Here is a 25,281-nt window from a genome sequence, read left to right as displayed (position 1 = left end):
TCAAAGACTTCTTAATTTTTTGGAACAGTATGGAATTCCAAGCTCATCTTGCAATTCCCCTGCCTGAGGCCTGAAAGCAGTCATTTCTTCAAGGAGGGCTGGTCACTTTGACTACAGAAAGATGTTTAGAAGCCAAGATGTGAAGAAAGCTGGGTATGCTCAATCCTACTGGAGTTATCCAGGCCTTTTCAGAGACAAGAGTTAGGAAATTAATTTAGGTACATCATTCATTTCTATATACATGTTGCATACACACATTCATAACTCCATATGTATGTGTATGGCCTTCCCAGGTGGCTCAGTGGTAAAGAATCCACCTGGCAATGCAGGAGACACAAGAGACTTGGGTTCGTTCCCTGGGTCGGGAAGATCCCCTGGAGGAGGAAATGGCAACCCACTTCAGCATTCTTGCCAGGATAATCCCATGGACAGAGGAACCTGGCGAGCTACAGTCCAGAAGGTCCCAAAGAGTTCGACATGATGGAGCCCACACACACAGCCTGGCGTGCTGCGATTCATGGGGTCGCAAAGAGTCGGACACGACTGAGCGACCGATCTGATCTGATGACAGTGAGTTCACAAAGATATCTACAATTTTAATCCAATAACAAAGAGTCCATTTTAGTTTTCTCTCTTTCAATATTTGTAACTCCTTTATCTGACAATAAGAAATCTGGCTCTCATGATACCTGTATTAGCTGATCAATCCTACATATGGGATCAATCCCACACAAGAAATCAGTCCCTCAAAGCTACCACCACCATTATGCTATGCCTCCTCACGTATCCATCTCCAGCCAACATGGAAAACCATTTCTATGTTGCCTGTGCTCCAACACCCTTGACCAGGCCCACACTACTACAAAAAGCTTTCTTTACCTTGTCTGGGCTCTGAAACCCCACTGTGAGCCACTGTCTCTGCTCCTACCTCTAGTACGGCAGCCTAACCCACCTTCCATATTTCCTGAAAGTCAGCTATGGTCTTCTTGATCTTCACTGACCAGTTCTTTTAATAGTTACTTAAGTCTTGCATTGCTTGTATTCCTATTCTACTCAAAATACTTAGAATGGCTTCTATTGATCAAACCCTAATGGATACAGTCATTAGCTATCGAAGTATTCATGGAATGACCTATTTTTAATATTCAACTAAAATTTGCCTCTTTATATTTAGGAAGCAAATGAGGCTCAAGGACAATAAATCAATCCACACCTGTAATATTCTCCTGTGTATGTAAAAATGTCTTTATTTAGGCAAGGGCACACACCAAAAAACACCTCTAAATCTATGAAAAGAAACAGGTATGTCTGAAGAGAAGTGTGTGTCCACAACATGAAATGTACTATTCATCTATAGTATCTACTCAATAACTTCTACCCATCTTTTACTAAAAGAATCTCAATTTTCCCTTACAGAATTATCCCTTCACAAATATAATTTGAACAGGAATACAATGAATATGCCTCTCAAATGACCCAAACTCTAGTAGGAGTCTCTACTAGGAATTCGAGTAAATAAATAGGAATTCGAGTAAATAAATAGTTGGAGCCAATTTACTGACAGTACCACTTTGAAGAAACTTACTTCATGCTACCTAGACAAATGGAAGTGTATTCTTTCTCTCCATAAAACCTGGTTATTCAGCTCTTCCTATTGATTCTGTGATCAGACTTTCTATTGCCTGTAATCAAGAAACATCTTGTAATATATTCACTTTATGGGAACTAGGTATAAGTATAGAAAGCTCCCCCAAACAATATTTACTTTACAAAGGGGTGAAAGTAGAGAATGCAATCTGAGTAGATGCATTCTGAAAAAATCACTAGCTTATCGAAATCTATAATTGACTATTTCAGTAAGATTTCTTGCCAGTGCCAATACATAAACCAAAATTGATTACCAATCCATGAAAACAAAAATCCACAAAGGAAGAAGTTAACTCACTAGAACTACAGGCACTTTACTGGGGTCTCTCACTGTTACATGCCCGTAGCACTTAAAATCTATTACAACTTTTTCATCCAATCATTTCTCTTACAGAGTTTTTCTAAGGGTCACTTCTTTTTCTTTATTCTAGATCATTTTTCTAATTTGAAAAGCATTTTTTTACCCGAATAAAAATTTCCAATTCAGTTTTTCTTCTTTTTTCAATTTTCTCCGCTTCAATCTGGCAAGTGTGACAAATGTACAGATGGTTGACGGCTGGTCCTCCTCCATACCTAAGGCATGAAGAACATTAATAATTATGATAATCTGGAAGAAAGCTGATCTAGGAAATGTATCCAAGTTTTCATAAAATGTAAAAGCTCAATTATTGTGAGACTTGATTTTATGCTTTTCAGGGTCAATGATTATATCAGTTTATTGATTTGTCTGCTTTATCTATATTTGAACTTTCCCTTACAGCTACTTTTGTTACAAAATGTTTGTGGCAACAGTAACACACAATAAAAAAAGTAGCTGTCAAAAATTAGCATGTTTATATGTTTATAAATCTTAAGTTATACACAGCCACAGTTTTAATCAAGTTTTAATCAGAAGGAGACTTCCCCTGTCCACTCAAGTAAGAATTCATTAAATGAATTATTTTCAATATTTAAGAAATATATTAGAGGATTGTGTGAAATATTTTTAAATAAAATTTAAAACTTTAGAGAGTTAAATATCACAGCATACCTTTATAGATAGACTATCAGAACAGAAAAATTAGAATTAATTATCTAGATGAGGGCCACTCTAGCTACAAAAGTCTCTATAGTCATGCTTCAGCATGAATAAATGAAGGAAAAGGGGAATATTCTACATAAGCAACATACAGCACAAGGAGCACATACAAAATAACCAATCTCTCTTTAACAAATTTCATAAACTGATTTTCACAATATCATACTGATTAAAAAAAACAAACCTGCTATATAGGTTATCCCAAATGTTCTGAGGCAGCATCAAAACCAGGTCTTCAATATAACCAGCTTTTCGTGGAGGAACACCTAGAAAAGTTTAAAATGAATCTGTCTCGTTCCTTTTGTTAATTTTAACTGATTAATTCTTAGCATTTTTTCAATTATTATTCTTAAAAACTCTCCCCAAGAGGTAGAAAATTAAGTATAAACATACATTCCTGAAGATATATTTTCTTTTGAAATATAGAGTAAGTTAACCAAGATGTTCAGGTATTTAACTTACATAAATCTTTACTAAGCCTTGACTATGCATTGGGGCAAACCAAAGATAAATCAGAGATAATCTTTTCTTCATGGAGCTTATAAGCCAGAAGAAGACATTTAGAATTTACATGAGTAACCAAAAGGCAGGCACAGATAAATGCCATAAAAGGATTATAGGGAGATTCTGAATAGGAAGAGACTTAATAGCTCAAGTGGGAGAAAGTAGTAAGAGAAAAATTCACATACAAAAATATTTTCAAAGTTTAGATTTGTAAATCCAATACAGGACATTTCTACTATTTCTTGAGGTTTCACTGCAAAAATAATTAATAAATGAGAATAACAAGTCTTCGACCATGAAATTTAATTAAAAGTGTCACACTAAGGTATTATTTGTCATGGGAACAAGCAGTAACACAGTCAGTCACAAAGGGAGAAGTTATATTTAGCAAATAACTGCATGAGGTTTTTTTTTTTTTTTCCCCCATCCTGAACCCTCCTCCCTCCTCCCTCCTGCATGAGGTTTTTTTTGTTGTTGTTAAATTTCAAGTACATTTTTTTGGTTAGGAAAAGAGCCAGCTATTCATTTAGACAAAAGGGATAAGAGCCATGGATACAGTTGGAGCTGGATGTCTCTCAGCTGAGAAAAATGATGAGCAATAGAAGTGCTCCCTGTACCTTAATCGGGTGTTTATGCATCTGTCTTTACTATGAAACTGGAGCTTTGAGAACAGAAACAGTGTTTCTGGTATTTTTAGACTCTAGCACAGCATTTGGAAATGGTACCCAATTAATATTAATATCTATTCTATGAAGAGGCTATAGATTACCCATACTTATAAGAAAAAAACTAGTTTCTGAGACCATAGTAAATTAAACACATTTAAATTGGAATGCAGATGGGAAATGGAAAATAAATGGAAGAGGAAAATCCTTAGCTCTTGTCTTATTTGTAAATTATTTAATAGCAAATTCCTACTACTACTTTTCATTAGAGTTTCTTACCTCCATGAATACAGAGAAAATCATTATTTGAAATAGGGCCAGGTTCAGCAAAGGTCTTAAATTTATTTAGCCACTGTCGAGAAATATAAAACTGAAGGAGACTTGGTTCCATTATGTTCAACAAATTTGATATTCTTCGCCTCTCTTTTTGTGCTTCTTCACTGCTCTTCCTATTAAGGACAGTAATTCATTATATTCAATAAGCATTTTACTCCATTAGACTAGTAAAGTGGATTTTTCCACTTCCTTATTAGACTTTGCATACACACTGATAGAGTTATCCCTCCATGTCCATGGGGGACTGGTTCCAGGAACCCTGCAGATACCAAAGCCTTATATAAAATGGTGTAGCATTTGCATGTAACCTGTGCATATCCTCTCATATACATTAAATTACTTCTAGATTAAACAATACCTAATACAATGTAAATGCTAGGCAAACATTAGTATATAGGGCATAAATGGTAGCTAGATAGTTACTGGTGAGCAATTTCAAGTTTTGCTTTTTGGAACTTTCTGGAATCTTTCCCTCCCCAATATTTCTTATCTGCCGTTGGTTGAATCCTCAGATGCAAAACCCATGCAACATGGAAGGTGGACTGTACTGTGAATCTTATTAGGTCTTGAAAATTATTCATAAGAAATATATTGTACTTTGCTCCCTGCTTCCCCCACTGCATTATAACCCTAGGGGTGATATCTAGGTGATAACTCCTGGTATCCACATAACTACTGTTAGAAAACAGACATTCAAATGATTGCTAACAAGACAGTAGCTTGTACAATCTTTCAGAGGATACTATAAAGTGTTTTATATTAATACCTCCTTTACTGGCTATGTTAGGAGAAAATTTGGTATTTAGTTCCTACTATCAGTGCCTAATTTTTAAAAGTAAAACAAATGTTTCTAAAACAAAATATAGCCCTTTGCCCCTCAACTAAATGATTTAACATTTTCTTAACAAAAGATCATTCTACACACAAACTTTCACTTTTACTCACATAATGAGAGTAAAATAATTTCTAATCTTTACTCAGCAATCCACTTTGAAAGTCTTAGAAGTCACTGTTAATCTTAACATGAGACGCTTTGTCATCTTTGTCAAAACAGCCTACTCTTGAGTTATTACCTCACCTGTAGAAGAGAACATAAGCTTCTGCATTTTGTACAGTAGACTCTGAAACTTCAGTGACACTCTGGTCATCAAATTCATACCAAAGATTATTTAAATTGTTTCGGCAGTAGGCAATATAGTGTCCACCTGAATTTAGGCAGAGAAAATTTAAATTATTTCAGTGATACAAAATTAACACAAGAATGGAAGATAAAACTAGTTTTGTAGCCTCAGTTCCTACCTAGCAGAGATATAGCAAGAACTACCCTATTTTTCCCAGTAGGTACCCTTACCACCATCACTGGAGGAAATGAAAATCGTACCAAAGAATGCAATCTTAAAAAACCAGTGTAAAAATAATCATGTTAAAATCCTTACTATTTATCTTAACACAAAATGTATTTCTACTATTTTAAACATGAGAGTAAAATTATTCAAATTCCTAAAATTTCTGACATTTTTAAAAACCAAAATAAAATAATTAATAAAAATCTACTTTTACACTCTTTTTTTGTTCAATCAGGCCTTGTTTAAGAGATCAATTCAGATGTTTCTTTTTTTAATGTAAAATCATATGTCAAACTTGGATACTTACTACTTGCAGTTCCATGGTGACAAATGACTGACAGAAGATCATAGGTAACAATTTGCGCTGGACTATCTTTAGCAAGAAATGGTTGAAGATCCAAGCCTTCCAGTGGAAATGAAACATGGGTACTGATTTTGGTGGAAAACATCAGTTCATGTCTGAATCTTTTAAGATGGATGCACAAAATCTTTTTAAAAGAGAAAGGTAGGATTATTTCAAAATTTCTTGTTCTAGATAAAGGAGTCTATTAAATACACTTACTGTCAAGATTAAACATAATCATCCAATTCTGATAACCTGATTCCAGAGATGTTAAAATGTGGAAATCCTGAAATGTGGTACTTCCTAAGTCCATAGCTACTGGTTTTTCCAATTTTACACTTTATACCTGCAAGACCCTACAATGTCTGATTAAACTGTGTTTACACAGTTTTATTTACTGCTAGGGGCACTTACTTGATATGCAATCCAGTATTTTAAAAATGGATAATCATAATGGGCACACATAGCAACTGGTCAATAGGACCACTTCACTCTTCAACAAATGCTAAACAATTCACTGCACTGTGTTACATTAAAGCTTTACCTACCACGGACTCTGTGGGAGAGGGAGAGGGTGGGAAGATTTGGGAGAATGGCATTGAAACATGTAAATGAGTTGCCAGTCCAGGTTCGATGCACGATACTGGATGCTTGGGGCTGGTGCACTAGGACAACCCAGAGGGATGGAATGGGGAGGGAGGAGGGAGGAGGGTTCAGGATGGGGAACACATGTATACCTGTGGCGGATTCATTTTGATATTTGGCAAAACTAATACAGTTATGTAAAGTTTAAAAATAAAATAAAATTAAAAAAAAAAAAAAAATGAATTGTCATAAAGCCCATACCTCAGGAAACTTTTGTACTTTACAAAACTTTACTCCATTTCTCAACCTAAGGGGTAAAAAGGGAAAATCAATTTTAACAGAACTGTTTCCCATACAAATCTACAAAACCTTTAGTATTTTCAAATATACAGCAAATCTTTTAGAAAATGCAGAGACAAAGGTATCAAACTAAAAATGCTTACTACTGAATTATATGCTATCAATTAAAAACATACTAATAAAACACTGGAATCACTTTCTGTAAAAAATTATTTAAATTAAGATAAAACTTCAGAGTTATGTAATTCTTTGATGAAAAATCTACTTTCTGAGGTCTGGCTATGCCTTTAGAACATTCATGTATCAACTGAAACTAGGTAAAATAAAATCCTAGTTTTATAGAACTGGTTAGTCAGGTCAATATATTATATAGCCTTTATTCTTTTTTTTTTTTTGTAAAAATACATCTATTTACTTGGTTACACCAGGTTTTAGTTGCAGCATGTGGAATCTTTTATTAATAGGCCCCCTCCATTGGGAGCATGGAGTCTCAGCCACTTGACCACCAGGGAAGTCCCTACAATCTTTACCCCTGAATGTGGAAATTAATAAAGAGATAAATAAAGAATGGTTATTATAAATAATCAAATTTTTTTTTTGGCCATATCACATGGCTGGTAGGATCTTAGTTTCCCAATCAGGGATCAAACATGGGCCCTTGGCAGTGAAAGCACAGAGTCCTAACTACTAGAGTGCCAGAGAATTCCCAATAATCAATATTAACATATACTTGACAGATCTCAGGGCTTCCCTGGTGGCTCAGAGGTTAAAGCGTCTGCCTGAAATGTGGGAGACCCAGGTTCAATCCCTTGGTGGGGAAGATCCCCTGGAGAAAGGAATGGCTACCCATCCAGTATTCTTGCCTGGAGAATCCCATGGACTGAGGAGCCTGGTGGGCTACAGTCCATGGGGTCGCAAAGAGTTGGACACGACAGAGCGACTTCACTTTCACTGACAGATCTCTACTTTGGATTTTGGATTCTGGGGTGGATGCAAGTTCTTTTCCACCTTCAGTATTACTTTTTTAGCTGGTACTGTTTTCCCAAGAAAGATTCCCCCTCTGGGCCAACTCTGTCTTCAGCCATCAACTGTGGCTTCCAGGACAAACTGATAATAAATACTTTCCAATTCACTAGAAGTGTACTTTTTTCTAGAAAGTACAGGCAGCTTTTCTTCCTTACTGACCAAACAGTACACTTTACCTTTTTGTCATGAAGACAAATAGCTGTAGATCAACATTTCCCTGGGTTTTTGACAAAAGCCAGAAGTTTGTATTATGAAGATTTTGTATCTTATTAGGAGGTCTTTATTTTTCTATTAGAGAGATTCAGAAAAATTTTCTAGTTCATTCTACCTCAAATGTATTTGCTTTCAATTCATTTTTCTTTTCTAACTCATCACCAAGAAGACTTAAAAGCCTAAATTTATCACAAGATAGAAAAAGGTAGCTAGTATAGATATAAAGAAACAAAATCATTCTTTTTGTTTTTTAAATAGTATGATGCTTTTTATTGTTCATATTTTACTTATTTTTTAATGTTGTCCTGGTTTCTGCCATACAACTTGAATGAGTCATGATTATAAATACATCCCTTCCCTCTTGAGCTTTCCTCCCTCCTCAAATCCATACTTTTCTTATCTGTCTTTTTTATTTGGCCCCCATACAGCAGGTAACATTACAGGCAGTATAATCTTTTTGAATTTTACATAGACTTGAAACTATGCACTTTATAATCACTTTCACTTCTTAAATCTAGCCTGTTATGTTGAGAAACCAGAAGAGAATACTGCATTATTTATGATGGCAGAATTAACCTAGGTAATAAAAATGCATGTTATATATCCTAGTATATGTCTATAATATATATGGAAAATGTTTTTTTGCAAAATGACATACTTACCTTATCTCAAAATACACTGTCACATATTAGCTAAGCCTATTAAATTTGTTAAATTTTTAACCTTGAATTTGTTTTACAGAATAGGTTTCTTCATTTTTACTAGGACAAATCTCACATGTCCAATTCAAATAACCAAGAAAAATATCATTTAAAATACAAAGCATGCAATTAAAAGCATTGCCAATGACACTTACTTTTTGCATTTTTCACAACTGTACATATTGTCACCTGAGGATAGAACAGACCTGGTTACTCCTCTCCAACTAAAAGCAAGCTATTTTCTTTTGGTTTTGCACTTCTTTGAGCTTCTCACGCCGATCCCGTAGAACAGTAATGCATTTTTCAGTCTCTGCTTAAGTCGGCATATTAACCTTGTCTACAACACCTTTCACCTCTCTCTTGTTTTCAACCCAGAAGGCCCATCTCAAATAACACTGTGCCCACTTATTCACTCAACAAAATTCAGACTGCCTATTGTATGCTGAAGGAAGGTGCTGGCACTCCAAAATAGTGAAGGACTGGATTTAAATACTACTGAGAAATTCAGACTAATTCAGATACACAGTCTTTTATACTGGCTGAATTTTCTCTTTTTTCAATCTCAGAGCAGATTTAACACACTTCAAATATTGTATTCTATAGGAGTTTGTATCAGTTATTTCAGGATATTACTTATAGTATTTATGTCGTCATGATAGATGCTGGCACTGTGGCAATATGGGCAAGCACTATTTAAGCTGCCTCAAAATTTAGCTTTTATGAATACATTTCATATTTAGTCCTACTAATCTTTTAGCTCACTCACAACAGTTTAGCCATAGATGAAAACTATTTTGTATTTCTTACCTTTTAGTTCATCTCTGGCAAAGAAGGCAGCAAGACAATCTTGCAAGGTTACTATTGGACCCCAAAACCAGCTAGGGACACATGAGACAACAAACCTGAAACATCATTGACAGAAAAAAGAAAGGAAATGTTCTGCCAGTACAGCAGAAACAGCAGCTTAAACAATGAACTAATAACAAAGAAAATACACACATACCTCTTCACATACTCCATGAAAAAAGCTATCCACCCTTGTGGAGCATATGCTTCGCCACATGATCCTGCTTTGACTATAGATGTTGGATGACTTGATGAATGCAGCTTAGCAAGGTCTTCCTTGCCAGGAATTGGCAAGGACAGATCTTGAAAGGTCTCGAGGGTTACAGACACCTAAAATTGTTTTGTGTTTTAAGAATGGGATGAAAATAATCCAGCACAAACACCTGAGGACAGATTTTAGACGGCAAAGATCCAAGCAAATTATAATAAGGAAAAAAACCAAAACACCAAACTGCTTTTTATAGTAATAAAGCAAAAGTAACAACTAAAGCAAAACTGCTTTGTACCGGGAACTGCTCTAAATTTAATCTTCACATAAACCATAACGACTAACATCCCCATTAGCTGAGAACACAGTGGTAAACAGAAGTACCTCACACCCAGCCACTGCAGCTTGAGGTTCAAACTGTTTATCACGACTGCCTTTATTTTTGGAAATGACCTCTAGTGATAGTTATTAAATGTAGTTTAAAAAACAAGATGCAAAACATAAACAGCTGAAAACATTTCAGGATATTTCTATTTAAATAACTGATACTAAAACAGACTATTGAAAACCCTTAGATTTGACTTAATTCTAACACAATAACAGAAAACTTTCTTTGGGTCATTTCTTTTTTGAGATATGTCATTTTACATTTATTTTAATTATATTCATCACTATACTGAAGTAAAACCATTCTTAAAACCTCTAAGAAATTCAGGAATTTAGAGGTATTATTAAAAAAATCTCATGATGATATTAATTTACGCTCTTCTGTATAAACCTGATACTACTTTTATTATCTGAATCCAATCTTAACATGAGAAAATATTTACAAACCATATAACCAAGTGAGATGATACATTCATAGACTTGTACAAGTCAGTAACAACTGTTTCCTGCTAATTTCATCAGCCTTGGGAGAATATGCATGTGTTTCAAATTCTGGTTGCTGAGCAACATATCTCCTTTATTTGTGACCAGAGATGAAGAACTGAGTTAATTCTTCCTGCTAATGCATGCCCGTTCAATGACAAGTCAAGACCCATCCTTAAAAAAGTATGCTGCTATTACTTCCAAAAAACAAGTTCTACTCTTAGAATCAATTTATACTTATGCAAACACCTGAAATAAAAGTATAATCATCAATAGCAAAGAGAAGGAATTAAAACTTCTCACACCATCTTGTCAGTTTTTTTTAAAGCATTTGAAAGAAATTTCCTGTGTATTATAATTCTCACATACTCACCCTGTCACAAGTCAGACACTGAACTGAACTAATGATTGTTCCATCAAATATGTCTGAAATAACACTTCGGTATTTCTTGTGCTGTTTTTTTCTCTTTGGAGATAATGCAGATTGAACTAGGATTGAAAAACAAGTATAGAAGAATTTTTTCTTTTAGAAATCAAAATAGTTCCTTTACATTTTTTCTGAAACTATTAACAGCAAAATTATTCTGCTGAAAAAAATCTGTCAAAATACCATTCAAAAGCACTACCTAAAGAAAACAAAGAACAACCAAAAATCCTCAAAGAGAAACCATGACGAAATAGAAAGGGTTCAGTCTCCCCATCTTGACTTCAACCAGAACAGTTATGCTTTTACTTATTTGTTGTTGCTTCCAAGTAAGGCTTTATTTGAAGAAAGGATTCTATTAAGTTTTTGAGAGTTCTTTATATATTCTAGATACAAGTCCTCTGTCAGCTATGTGATTTACAAATATTTTCTCCCAATCTTTTCATTCTCTTAATAATTTGCCAAGAAAGATTTTAATTTTTTTTCATTTATGGATCATGCTTTTTATGTCTTTGATGTCTTTAAATAATTCTAACACAAAGTCATAAAGACTCTTTAACTTCATGCAACATTAAGCATAAAACTAACATAAAACCCAAGCATCCCACATCCAGGTGTTTACCCTGAACAAGTGACAATTTATGTTCATACAGAAACTAGTACAGAAATATTTATTCAACTGCCAAAAACTGGAAACAAACTCAAATATCCTTCAGTGAGTATATACACTCACTGAGTTCAGTCACACAATGAAATACTAATAAAAAAGAACTATTCAGACATGTAATGTGACTGTATCTCAAATGCATTAAGCTAAGTGAAAGCAGCCTATTTCAAAAGACTATGTTCTTTATGATTACATGTATATGACATTCTGGAAAAGGAAAAACAATAGGAATAGAGAACAGACAGGCTGGGGCTTTGGGAGGGAATGGAACAGTACTATGGATGGAACAGTACTATGAGAGACTTCTCTGAGGAGCTGGAACTGTTCTACACTGTGTTTGTGGTGGGGGTCCTAACAATCTATGTATGCGCTGAAACTCAGAACCCTATGCCAAAAGAGTAACTCTGTCATACATAAATTTGTGCCACACACACAAAAATATTTTAAATCATGGTTGTATAAAATGATGCTGTCAATTTTAAAAAGCCTGAATAATATTTCATAATTAACACTTTAAACTATCAAAGCAAAGGAACCTGAGTAACTGAAACTTCTACCTTTTTTGTGTGTGGGTGGCAATCCTGGCCACAAATTGCCTGATTTAGGAGGGCTTGCTGATAATCTTGGATTAACACCTTCATTTGATGGGAGGATCTGTGGTGTAGACAGGTCATTCAAATGGACATCAGTAATATATTCTGTAATATTTAAAATTGGTATTATTACCTTAAATAGTAAAATGATTCCACCTGTCAAAGAAAGCTTTTTTCATTTGAGATTTTGAACACAATTCACATTAATAAATGTCAGGTGAAATACTCAACAGACATTATGCTTGCTAAGTGAGCAGCATTAATTACTATTAATGTTATTATTAATGTTCATAACGCATTACTGTTGTAGGCAATACAGAAAGTGTGCAGTGGAAATATAAAGCGGAAGAGGACTGTATTTGTCCTAATTTAGTATTTAAAAAACTAAAGCAAATTGGGGCAGTTTCTAGAAAGCTTTAAAACCATATGGGAGAAAGAGAGATTATCTTCCCAAACTAACATAGTAATCAAAATCCAGGAAGAAATTTGGGCATGAAATAATTATAAATTATTTCAGTCTTACTGTAATAAAAGGAAATAAAACCCTCTGTCAGAAAAAACATCATTTTTTGAGAATTAAATTATGAATCAAGAAAATATAAGCTCTATGAGAGCTATCTTGATTTGCTGTTGGATTCCTAGTATATAACATAGTTTCATGGCGAGAGACTGCTAAAAAGCATTTGAGTGAAGAAAAGAGAAGTGTACATAAAAGACGCTGAAACAATGATTTCAGAGATTTTTCCAGATAATGCACAAGAAATGATTTTTATGACTTTCACAGAAGCATTTCTCATTATTATCTCAACCATGACTAAAAGTAGACTGATAATACTAGGGGAAGAAAATAGGAGGAGAGGAGGAGACTCACTCTAGGCCTTTTAGAAGGGAATAAAGTTAATACAATCTAGGTCAGGGAAGGTCAGGGATTAGCAAATGATCCCTACAAAAGACCAGATGTTATATATTTTGGGTTTCCCTGGTGGCTCAGACGGTAAAGCATCTGTCTGCAATGCAGGAGACCCGGGTTTGATCCCTGGGTTGGGAAGATCCCCTGGAGAAGGAAATGGCAGCCCACTCCAATACTCTTGCCTGGAGAATCGCATGGACGGCGGAGTCTGGTAGGCTATTGTCCACTGGGTCGCAAAGAGTTGGACACGACTGAGCAACTTCACTTCTCTTCACTTATCATCTTTGTCACATTTTTCAATCAGAAAAAGTAAAAGCTCAGATCCCTGATCTAGGTCATTAATTAGTTACTAATTTTAAGAATAGACTGGTTATGGAACAATAAAGAACTAGTAGGTTACTTAATTAGGCTTTTTATGAGGAAAGGCTAGATAGCAGACTGCTAAGTCTTTCAATACTGAAATTTTACATAACTAATGATTAAACAACTTCTAACCACATCTAAACTTCTAAACATTATGTCAGTATAATCAAGGGGCCTGACAGGTTTTCTTGACTAGAAGGCATTTATGCACCGCACACAAGTATTACTGCACAATATTAACGCACTGAACCACGAGTATTCCTGTGGTTAAGGAAATACCCTTCTTCTCCAGAAAAAAGTTGTGTTCATTCAAAAACCTTAGTAAATTCAGTACTGCCCACTATTCAGTAATTATAGAAGATAAATTTTTATATTCCTTGTCTGCCATTTATTTTAAGATCAGAGAATCTGAACCTCTGATGGTTTGATTTTATGTGGTTTGGAGAATTAAATACCACATTAAGCTAAGACAAGTTAACCCAAGAAAAAATAAATGTAAAATGCAAAACAACTCAACTGTCTTTCATTTGGCCACTTGCTCTTTCTCAAAAGAATAGTGACCAGGACTGTGGTATAATCTATCATAACAGAGTTCATTGTAATACATTAAACTCCTATGCCAAGCATACACTAAATATTTTGTAACTGACATGACTCCAATGACAGCAATCTAAATCTAATAGTCTATAATTTGGATTATTTTGCTGTTTTACAAATCTGCTTTAAATGACACTAACTTAATACTCACACGCAAATAGTACTAAACTCTACTAATTAGACCACTCCAGTATTCTTGCCTGGAGAATCCCAGGGATGGGGGAGCCTTGTGGGCTGCTGTCTATGGGGTCACAGAGTTGGACATGATTGAAGCGACTTAGCAGCAGCAGCAGCTACTAGTTAGAAAGCGCAAAAGTAACATCTATTTAATTCTCTCTATTTTTTTTGGCTGTACCACACAGCATGTGGGATCTCAGATCCTCGAAGAGGGATAGAACCTATACTCCCTGTAGTGGAAGCACAGAGTCTTAACCACTGGGCTGCCAGGGAAAGCCCCTCCTTACTTCTTTAAATTAGTATGGCTGAACTATGAGGTCACAAACTCCACACAAAATATTGTTATTTTAGAAAACAGTAAAATTACAAACATAATCTTGAACACATATCTTGCACCCTTTGTCCACAAATGAAACACTATCATTTGCAAATTATAAAAATTGTCACCTGAAGCTCTGCTGTGTATTTGCACTTTGACAGTTTCCTGGTTGTTCAAATCACCTGTTTCAGATACAGAGTCTCTATCTTTATCTAATTCTCCTTCAGAATGTACTTTATTAATCTTGTTGCACATCTTCTCTTTTTGCCAATCTTTTGACATTTCTGAATTGTTTTCATCATCCTGAATTAACATTGTTGTCTCATTATTATCTTCAGAAAAGCTTCTAGAGCCATTTTCATTTTCAGCTTTATCACTGCTGCTACAAGATTCGCAGGACTGAAAATCTACATCTGATTGGCTCTTGTCTTCCTCCATGGTCTCTTCAGCCATTATAGCTTGAGGATCCTCTTCAACTTCCATGACTTGTTCTTTCAATTCTTCATGAAGCAGATCCATTAAACATCGAAGGAATTCTTGAGCATCCTATTATATGTAAGCAACACAGATAGTACCATTTCATTAAAAATATGTGTATGCAGAAACTAGAGAGAAAAACTTGAGAGACAAAATGTGGCTAGCAATTGATTTCTACACGTGTAGCATTACACTGTGGATATACAACTTCGCAGAACATAGGGCACTGGAGGGATAGGATGTTCTAAGTTCTAAAAAGTTAAAAAACAAAAAAAAGTTAGAAAACAAAAGTAATGAAAAACTGAAGATGTATTTCAAGAAAAACTTAAAAAAAAAAAGAACAAAAAGCTGAAGATGATCTGAAAGTAGCTTTAGTACTGCTATTACTGAAAAAAAAAAAAAAAAACACAAAACTTGAGGAGTAAGGTGTAAAGAAAATGTGGATTTGCCTCATCAGACAATAAGAATTCAGAGAGATATCAAATTCAAGTATGTTTGGCTTAAAATTAAAGCTTTATCTAATTTTGTACTATATCTCAAAATCCTTGATCAATCTAGAATGTTTATAAAAAATACAAATTGATAGCCCCCAAGTTACATCAACCTTTTAAAACTAACACCCCAAAAAGATGTCCTTTTCATTATAGGGGACTGGAATGCAAAAGTAGGAAGTCAAGAAACACCTGGAGTAACAGGCAAATTTGGCCTTGGAATACGGAATGAAGCAGGGTAAAGGCTAACAGAGTTTTGCCAAGAGAATGCACTGGTCATAGAAAACACCCTCTTCCAACAACACAAGATAAGACTCTACACATGGACATCACCAGATGGTCAACACCAAAATCAGATTGATTATATTCTTTGCAGCCAAAGATGGAGAAGCTCTATACAGTCAGCAAAAACAAGACAGGGACCTGACTGTGGCTCAGATCATGAACTCCTTATTGCCAAATTCAGACTGAAATTGAAGAAAGTAGGGAAAACCACTAGACCATTCAGGTATGACCTAAATCAAATCCCTTATGATTATACAGTGGAAGTGAGAAATAGCTTAAAGGGACTGGATCTGATAGATAGAGTGCCTGATGAACTATGGACGGAGGTTCGTGACATTGTACAGGAGACAGGGATCAAGACCATCCCCATGGAAAAGAAATGCAAAAAGGCAAAATGGCTGTCTGGGGAGGCCTTACAAATAGCTGTGAAAAGAAGAGAAGCAAAAAGCAAAGGAGAAAAGGAAAGATATAAGCATCTGAATGCAGAGTTCCAAAGAACAGCAAGGAGAGATAAGAAAGCCTTCCTCAGCGATCAATGCAAAGAAATAGAGGAAAACAACAGAATGGGAAAGACTAGAGATCTCTTCAAGAAAATCAGAGATACCAAGGGAACATTTCATGCAAAGATGGGCTCGATGAAGGACAGAAATGGTATGGACCTAACAGAAGCAGAAGATATTAAGAAGAGGTGGCAGAAATACACAGAAGAACTGTACAAAAAAAATCTTCACGACCAAGATAATCAAGATGGTGTGATCACTCACCTATAGCCAGACATCCTGGAATGTGAGCTAGTGGAGGTGATGGAATTCCAGTGGAGCTCTTTCAAATACTGAAAGATGATGCTGTGAAAGTGCTGCACTCAACATGCCAGCAAATCTGGAAAACTCAGCAGTGGCCACAGGACTGGAAAAGGTTAGTTTTCATTCCAATCCCAAAGAAAGGCAATGCCAAAGAATGCTCAAACTACCACACAATTGCACTCATCTCACACGCTAGTAAAAATTCTCCAAGCCAGGCTTCAGCAATACATGAACCATGAACTTCCAGATGTTCAAGCTGGTTTTAGAAAAGGCAGAGGAACCAGAGATCAAATTGCCAACATCCGCTGAATCATCGAAAAAGCAAGAGATTTCCAGAAAAACATCTATTTCTGCTTTATTGACTATGCCAAAGCCTTTGATTGTGTGGACCACAATAAACTGTGGAAAATTCTGAAAGAGCTGAGAATACCAGACCACCTGACCTGCCTCTTGAGAAACCTATATGCAGGTCAGGAAGCAACAGTTAGAACTGGACATGGAACAACAGACTGGTTCCAAATAGGAAAAGGAGTACGTCAAGGCTGTATATCATCACCCTGCTTATTTAACTTATATGCAGAGTACATGATGAGAAATACATGTACTTATATACAGAGTACATCCAGCTGGGCTGGAAGAAGCACAAGCTGGAATCAAGATTGCCAGGAGAAATATCAATAACCTCAGATATGCAGATGACACCACCCTTATCGTAGAAAGTGAAGAGGAACTAAAAAGTCTCTTGATGAAAGTGAAAGTAGAGAGTGAAAAGGTTGGCTTAAAGCTCAACATTCAGAAAACGAAGATCATGGCATCGGGTCCCATCACTTCATGGGAAATAGAGGGGGAAACAGTGGAAACAGTGTCAGACTTTATTTTTTTGGGCTCCAAAATCACTGCAGATGGTGACTGCAGCCATGAAATTAAAAGACGCTTACTTACTCCTTGGAAGGAAAGTTATGACCAACCTAGATAGCATATTCAAAAGCAGAGACATTACTTTGCCAACAAAGGTCCGTCTAGTTAAGGCTATGGTTTTTCCAGTAGTCATGTATGGATCTGAGTTGGACTGTGAAGAAAGCTGAGTGCCGAAGAATTGATGCTTTTGAACTGTGGTGTTGGAAAAGACTCTTGAGAGTCCCTTGGGCTGCAAGGAGATCCAACCAGTCCATCCTGAAGATCAGCCCTGGGATTTCTTTGGAAGGAATGATGCTAAAGCTGAAACTCCAGTACTGTGGCCACCTCATGAGAAGAGTTGACTCATTGGAAAAGACTCTGATGCTGGGAGGGATTGGGGGCAGGAGGAGAAGGGGATGACAGAGGATGAGATGGCTGGATGGCATCCCTGACTCGATGGACATGAGTCTGAGTGAACTCCGAGAGTTGGTGATGGACAGGGAGGCCTGGCGTGCTGCGATTCATGGGGTCGCAAAGAGTCTGACATGACTGAGCGACTGAACTGAAGTTACATCTACTAAATCAGTGTCTGTGATCCAGGAATTTTAAAAAACAAATTTACGTATTAATTATTTGGCTGTATTGGGTCTGAATCTGCCTGCAATGCAGGAGACCCCGGTTCGATTCCTGGATCAGGAGGATTTGCTGGAGAAGGGATAGGATACCCACTCCAGTATTCTTGGGTTTCCCTTGTGGCTCAGCTGGTAAAGAATCTGCCTGTAATGAGGGAGACCTGGGTTCAATCACTGGGTTGGGAATATCCCCTGGAGAAGGGAACAGCTACGCACTCCAGTATTCTGGCCTGGAGAATTTCATGGGGTCCATGAGAAGTCCATGGGGCCGCAAAGAGTCTGACACGACTGAGAGACTTTCACTTTCACTTTTTTCTTTCACTGGGTCTTAGCTGAGGCACTTAGGACCTTATGTGAGATTTAAAAAAAATTTTTTAATATGAAATTTTTTTTTAGTTATAACATGCAAGCTCTGCTGCAGCATGTAGGATCTAGTTCCCTGACCAGAGATCAAATCTGGGCCTCCTGCATTGGGAGCACACAGTCTTAGCCCCCAGACCATCAGGGAAGTCCCTATGATACAGGAATTTGTACAAGAAAAAGTTAATAGGGAACAGGTATTTGGCGTACTGCGATTCATGGGGTCGCAAAGAGTCGGACACGACTGAGCAACTGATTTAATCTGAGGTGATCTGATTTCTTTGAAAAAAGGAAACATATGTGAAGATTAGGTATTAACATGAAAAAATATTACATAAAACAACAATAATTGAAACTGCCACTGCTGCTGCTGAGTCGCTTCAGTCGTGTCCAACTCTATGTGACCCCAGAGATGGCAGCCCACCAGGCTCCCTCATCCCTGGGATTCTCCAGGCAAGATTACTGGAGTGGTTGCCATTTCCTTCTCCAATGCATGAAAGTGAAAAGTGAAAGTGAAGTCGCTCAGTCATGCCTGACTCCTAGCGACCTCATGGACTGCGGCCCACCAGGCTCCTCCGTCCATGGGATTTTCCAGGCAAGAGTCCTGGAATGGGGTGCCATTGCCTTCTCCCGAAACTGCCACTTGTATCAATTAAAAAAATTACAGGTCAATGAAGTAGATTAGAAAGTCCAGAAATAGACCTATTATATATTAATGTAAGCACAAAAATTAATGAAGAAGAAACTTTTAAAAACAGATTAAGAAAATTCTTAAATCTGTTGTTTGCTACATTTGTTAGCTGTATGTGAAAAATTAAATTTGGATCATATTGTAATGTGAAATAAATGACAGTGTTAAAATATTTAACTATATGGAGAAGGAAATGGCACCCCACTCGTGTTCTTGCCTGGAGAATCCCAGGAATGGGGGAGCCGGGTGGGCTGCCGTCTATGGGGTCGCACAGAGTCGGACAGGACTGAAGTGACTTAGCAGCAAGGCATAATGCATTCTGGTGGTGGGGTAGCATTCAGCTACTTATAGCCTGTTGTATGAAAACAGATTTTCACTTTTACAGTGACGTACTATCGAAGCTATTTTATGAATTTTCTTTCTGTCAAACCTTGTTTACCCCTGGAAGATTTAAATTATACAATACTGAATAGATGTTATCTATTGGATTGTATTTCTTTGCTCTTAAATTCTGATTTTCTAATAAACCTTTCCAAATATGAAAAAAAAGAATTTTAACTATGAAATACAGAAAATATAAGTTAAAATTTATCTCTGGATGTGAAACTTTTCAAAGCTAAAAGCACTAGAAAATACTGGCATATTTACACACCCCCAAATTTAAAATTTCTAAGCAATAAAGACCTACCTGCTGAGAATAGCCCCGAAATGTTGGATTTACAGTTTTAATTCCTTGAAACAGAGTAGTAGGCACAACTGATCCTGGCCTGAGGAAGAAAACATTTTTAGGAAGAAACTTCTGATTTTTAGTTAGTTTTTTTTTAAGTATCCAGCAATTATTTTTTTAATTTGACTATGCCTTGTAGCACGTGGGATCTTAGTTTTCTGACTAGGGAATCCAACCCTGCACTGGAAACTGAGCGTCCTAACCACTGGACTACTGGGGAAGGCCCTAATTTTTATTTTAGAAATGAGAAATCAAAACTTCAAAGAGTCAAACTGAAAAGTGTTCGTGTTTCAAAAAAGTCATTCAAAGTGGCCCAGTACTAAGCTTCAAAAGTTCATGAAAATAGCTTATTTTTTATAGGTAAGCTATAATTTATTCCTCTCTCCCCTAAAGAAATATCTATGTTCTACCATACGATTTTTCAAAAAATACTAGTTACTTAAAATAATATTTTAATTACTTAAAATGCCTGGCAAAATTAAGATAAGGATACCTAGTACACTACCTAAATAAAAAATTTAAACCAGTTATCAAATACCCATGGAAACAAAAATGAAAAGTAAACCATAAGAGATTTAATCATCTAGAATCCTATACCATGACACTTCTGAAGTTTAGTAAACTTCCAAGAATATGAAGTTCATAGTTTCAGAGCAAAGAAACTTAAACATAGCAGTTAAGGGCAAGTTCTAACTATAGAGTAAGGAACTTGGAAACATTAGAGCCAGGTAATACTCAACAGGGATAAATGACTAAGAGTTGTAATACAAAAAACTTTATAGCAGACAATTACTCATCTAATGCTACACTTAGAGCAAATAAATATAAGCAGAAAAATAAACATTCATATATGTCTCTATGGCCTGATTTTAGCATTGTGAGAATGTCTACAAAATTCACAAGTGTAACAGCCACTGCAACAATTCAACATTTTATCTCCAGTCCAGACACTTCATTTGGATATTCATTTTCAAATGTAATGTGGCCAAAATTGAATGCTTCAATCTGTCTCTCTTCTACTTTTTACGTCTCTATAAATGCACGTGCAAATATTTACAATATTCAGTTTAAATATAATAAAGATAATAAACATAATAAGTATATACCTGCTTTTATGCCAGAGCTCTGTCATCAGTTTGAGATAACTTTTACAAATAGCTGGTTTCTTATCTGTTCGAGCCAGTCCTCCACAATCAAGAAAAAACTGTGTCAAAGGTGGGCTAGTTTAAAAAAAAAAAGAAATTCTAGAATCGAGTCAAAGCTTAATACTGATTGACTTCTAGTCATTCAATGAACTATGACAAATAAAGCACTGTATCTATTATTTCTTTGCTCCCTTTTACAGCTTCACATTCATTTCCTCATTATTTTGCTGAGCACATCAGCAGATTTGACCCACAACATTAGAGACCTCAACGCTGTCAAATCATTTTTCTACTTTACTTCTTTTCCTCTCTGGCAACTCTTTCCCCTCTTTATTATTTTTTTCTGCTCTAATCAGGTGTCTAAATATTAGGGTTCCTCAGAACTTGATTCTATGACTTTCCCTCTCTTCCCTGGGTGATCATCTACAGAGCATTTCATACTGCATCTACCTGCTTCACAGGACTAAGACTGAGGGAAAACAAACAAAAAAAACCTAACTGCTTTATTAGAGACTGTCCATCTACAGAAGAATATAAAATATTTTCCTAGGATCTCTGAATGAAAAGTGATTAGAGGAATTAGTTCAAACTCCTCCTTTTCTAGATGTAAAAACAAACAACTTCCTCCAAGACATATAACTCCCTAGGAGCCAAGCCAGGACCAGCACTCTTAGGAAACCACAGGCACAGAGTAGTAACCCTATGGGGACAACAATGGATTATGTCCCAACTCAGTTTCTTGCTTACTCTACCTTAGGAGTTAATTAACAAGAAAGAGGAAAACTTTTTCAGGAATATTTGTACATGTAGGTTTTAGTTAATCCAGATAATTTACGTGAAGGCATTTCATGTGTTGAGAAGGGTGAGGAAGACGTACAGCAAGGGATTAATGGGATCCTGTTGGCTAGGAAGACTGAATATAATTATTAACTTTTCATTATTACTATTATATTTCTTTTCCCTCTCTCACTTCTCTTTTTTTTCTAAGCATACTATAGCATCATGGTTTTCTGCTCCAAGAATAACTTTAAACAACTATACTAACAAAATTCATTTATCTACTTACCAGTTAGAAAGAGCCTGCAAAGCTGCATTCATATAACAAGTATTTCCAATATTTTTCAAACCTGTAAGACCTATTAAGAAAAATTATGTTATGTCATCATTCAATAATCCAATGACTCAACTTTATGAGTGTTCACTAAGTACATAACTAGGTAATTATTATGGTTCCTAAGCTATGGTAAGGAAATACAAAATACATTATAGAAATACAAATAGCAACAACTTGAACAACTCAAAGAGGGGTCAGACTTACACCAAAGTGATAATTTTCAGAAAATTATTTAGATATACTCTTAATGAGCTAAGATTCCCTTATATGAATTATAAAACAGAAAAGTTTGTACAAAACTATATATACAGATAGTTTATACTGTGGGCTTCAGTAAAGTGATGCCAGAGAAACCAAGTATCAAAACTGTCAGTTTGCTTTTTTTACAAATAATAATTTTCCCAGGTAAAATTTCAGCTTTTAAATAATACAATTACTTTATTGATTTCTTACAATCAAATATTGCCAACTAGCATGACTTTCACTCATGCATCATTAAAAACAAAAGGATATTTCCTTGGTATTTTCAAATGATGCATAATGCAGTAAATAAAAAAAGATAGAACTTAAAATGCTCCTTGATTAATTATACAAACTGGTGACTTTTTTAAAAAAAGCAGTAACAAATAGTTTGGTTCCTAGAATTTATTTTTATAATTATCTTATCACCTCTAGACTTTGAAATTTTCACAATACAGTTCCCTACAAAATGGGCAATGGCATACAAAGGAGTGTGTTATATCGGAGAATTATTTTACCTCTTGCCTTAAGTTCGTCTTCTTCTTCTACTTCTATATCCAGATCATCAAACATAGCAACCAGAGGAGTTTTTAATGTTGTGTTACTGGGTATTTTAAAATCCTTGATAACAGAAAGGATAGCAGGCTTAAACAAATCCTTAGGTTAAATTTTTAGAAAATTTTTTACTCAACCGGTCTGTAGACTTCTACAGTCTCTCCTGATACTTGTTACTGAAGCTATTTTGCATCCTTTTATGCATATGAAATAGTTCAAAATATTTTCTAAAATTCCAAAATTAATTCCTGAGAATTAGATTAACTTAAGAGGTTGCAACTGGTGACTTGCTGGTCAAATGCCAGTCCATATTATTTAAATAAAAAAAAAAAAATTTTTAAAGGCCAAACACCTAAACAAAAGCAAAACTTTTGAGCTAACATTTTAAACATTGGGAGAACTCACATAAAAAAATCAAGTTTTGCTGCTGCATGACAAAAACCAACATAATATTGTAAAGCAATTATCCTCCAATTAAATTTTTTTTTTAAACTCAAATTTTACAAGTTTTCTTCTAATAGAAGAAGCTCAAAGTACATTGTACTCAGTTAGCAAAAATCAGTGGGAGGCTGAAATTGAACAGCAGAATGCAACTCAGCACGTGCTCTGGTTCTCAAACTTTACAGCCTATTCCTCTTCCACATGGCATGCAAATGCTCTCACACCCACCCACTTTATACATTTACTTTACCTTCCTGGCATTTGTAAATACTAGACATTTGGGAAGGCCTATATTCTCACTTTGTTGTATTGAAATACAGAGAAGTAGAACAGTTTTTCGGAGAAGGCAATGGCACCCCACTGCAGTACTCTTGTCTGGAAAATCCCATGGACGGAGGAGCCTGGTGGGCTGCAGTCCATGGAGTCGCTATGAGTCAGACACAACTGAGTGACTTCACTTTCACTTTTCACTTTCATGCACTGGAGGAGGAAATGGCAACCCACTCCAGTACTCTTGCCTGGAGAATTCCATGGACAGAGAAGCCTAGTGGGCTGCAGTCTATGGGGCTGCACAGAGTCAGATATGACTGAAGTGACTTAGCAGCAGCAGCAGAACAGTTTTTAGAAAAAAATCGTTCAAAATCTTACCTTCTAGAATACTGTTTGAAAAATCTTAATGACATTTGACTGATTTCCAATATTGTTAACTTGTAATTAATGCTCTGATGAATTGGGTTCACATAGTCTATAAATTTTCTATCACTAAAGAAATCTGTACAAATAAATTTTTCTTCTGAGCAATTTCTTTAACAACAAAATCACTGGGAAGTTGTATGAACTTAAATTCATGTCTTTTATGTGTCATAAAAATAACTCACCAGAAAGTTATTTACAAGCTATCAGAAAAGTATCAGTATTCTTATTCAACCAGATTCAGCATTCATTAAGAGGTTGCACTGGGTCTTCGTTACTGTGCACAGGCTTTCTCTAGTTGTGGTGAGCGGGGGCTACTCTTCGCTGTGGTGCGTGGGCTTCTCATAGCAATGAAGACCCAGTGCAACCAAAAATAAAATAATAAATGAATAAACAAGTTATATATTTATTAAAAAGTCACTGCTTAAAAAAAGAGAGTTGCAATTGTAATCTATCAGGTAGAAATGGCAGATAACTGCTCTAACATTTTTCTTTAGTTAGTGATGATTATTTTCTTGATGTGTTTTTATTTGTATTTCTTCTTTGTGAACTATCTGTACTTATTCTTTGATTAATATAAAAATTGTTACCCGTTCCTCATGTGATTAAACTTTTAATTATCACGTTTTTGTTAATAGTATAAGAGGGTTCACACAAAGTTCTTTTCAAAGTACCAGGGCATTAACAAAACCAAAAAACATATTTCTGGATGATAAATAGGTATCAGGGGAGAAACAGTGATGATGATTTATGAACTAGAGTCATTCAACTGTGAAACTAGAAATGCAACAAGTATACCTTGTCTAAAATCTAGTCACTTTAAGTTACATTATATGTGAGGCAAACAAATTTATTATCACAAATTTCTACCATCAGAATGTAATACAAAGATACAATGGAAAAAAATCTTAAGAATTGGCATCAAAGAACACAATTCTAGAAATACACTGTAATTTCTATAACCCACAGGAAAAAAACCTCACTGATGTGTTAACTAAAACAGATCAAATGA

The 25,281-nt window shown here is 35.6% G+C and overlaps 1 protein-coding gene across 6 annotated transcripts in view; it reads right to left on the bottom strand.

The window, feature by feature from the left end:
• Positions 1-25,281, bottom strand: part of USP33 (ubiquitin specific peptidase 33) — a 59,380-nt gene that overhangs the window by 7,619 nt on the left and 26,480 nt on the right. For 3 of the 6 annotated variants that reach the window (XM_044944826.1, XM_006068426.3, XM_044944827.1), the window contains 16 exons: positions 23,099-23,201; positions 22,293-22,362; positions 21,188-21,301; positions 20,043-20,121; positions 14,847-15,264; positions 12,317-12,457; positions 11,042-11,157; positions 9,748-9,920; positions 9,552-9,646; positions 8,900-8,933; positions 6,766-6,811; positions 5,884-6,064; positions 5,309-5,435; positions 4,174-4,343; positions 2,910-2,991; positions 2,112-2,220 (listed from right to left, as the gene is read on the bottom strand). In XM_044944826.1, coding sequence (XP_044800761.1) covers positions 2,112-2,220; positions 2,910-2,991; positions 4,174-4,343; positions 5,309-5,435; positions 5,884-6,064; positions 6,766-6,811; positions 8,900-8,933; positions 9,552-9,646; positions 9,748-9,920; positions 11,042-11,157; positions 12,317-12,457; positions 14,847-15,264; positions 20,043-20,121; positions 21,188-21,301; positions 22,293-22,362; positions 23,099-23,201 — 2,058 coding nt within the window. The remainder of the gene's footprint in view (positions 1-2,111; positions 2,221-2,909; positions 2,992-4,173; positions 4,344-5,308; positions 5,436-5,883; positions 6,065-6,765; positions 6,812-8,899; positions 8,934-9,551; positions 9,647-9,747; positions 9,921-11,041; positions 11,158-12,316; positions 12,458-14,846; positions 15,265-20,042; positions 20,122-21,187; positions 21,302-22,292; positions 22,363-23,098; positions 23,202-25,281) is intronic. The other 3 variants (XM_025288417.2, XM_044944828.1, XM_025288419.2) reach the window with 2 other exon arrangements.

The sequence above is a fragment of the Bubalus bubalis genome, chromosome 6, assembly GCF_019923935.1.
Source record: "Bubalus bubalis isolate 160015118507 breed Murrah chromosome 6, NDDB_SH_1, whole genome shotgun sequence".
NCBI lineage: Eukaryota > Metazoa > Chordata > Mammalia > Artiodactyla > Bovidae > Bubalus > Bubalus bubalis.
Note: the sequence above shows the minus strand (reverse complement) of the source record. Positions and strands in the feature narration are given on the sequence as shown.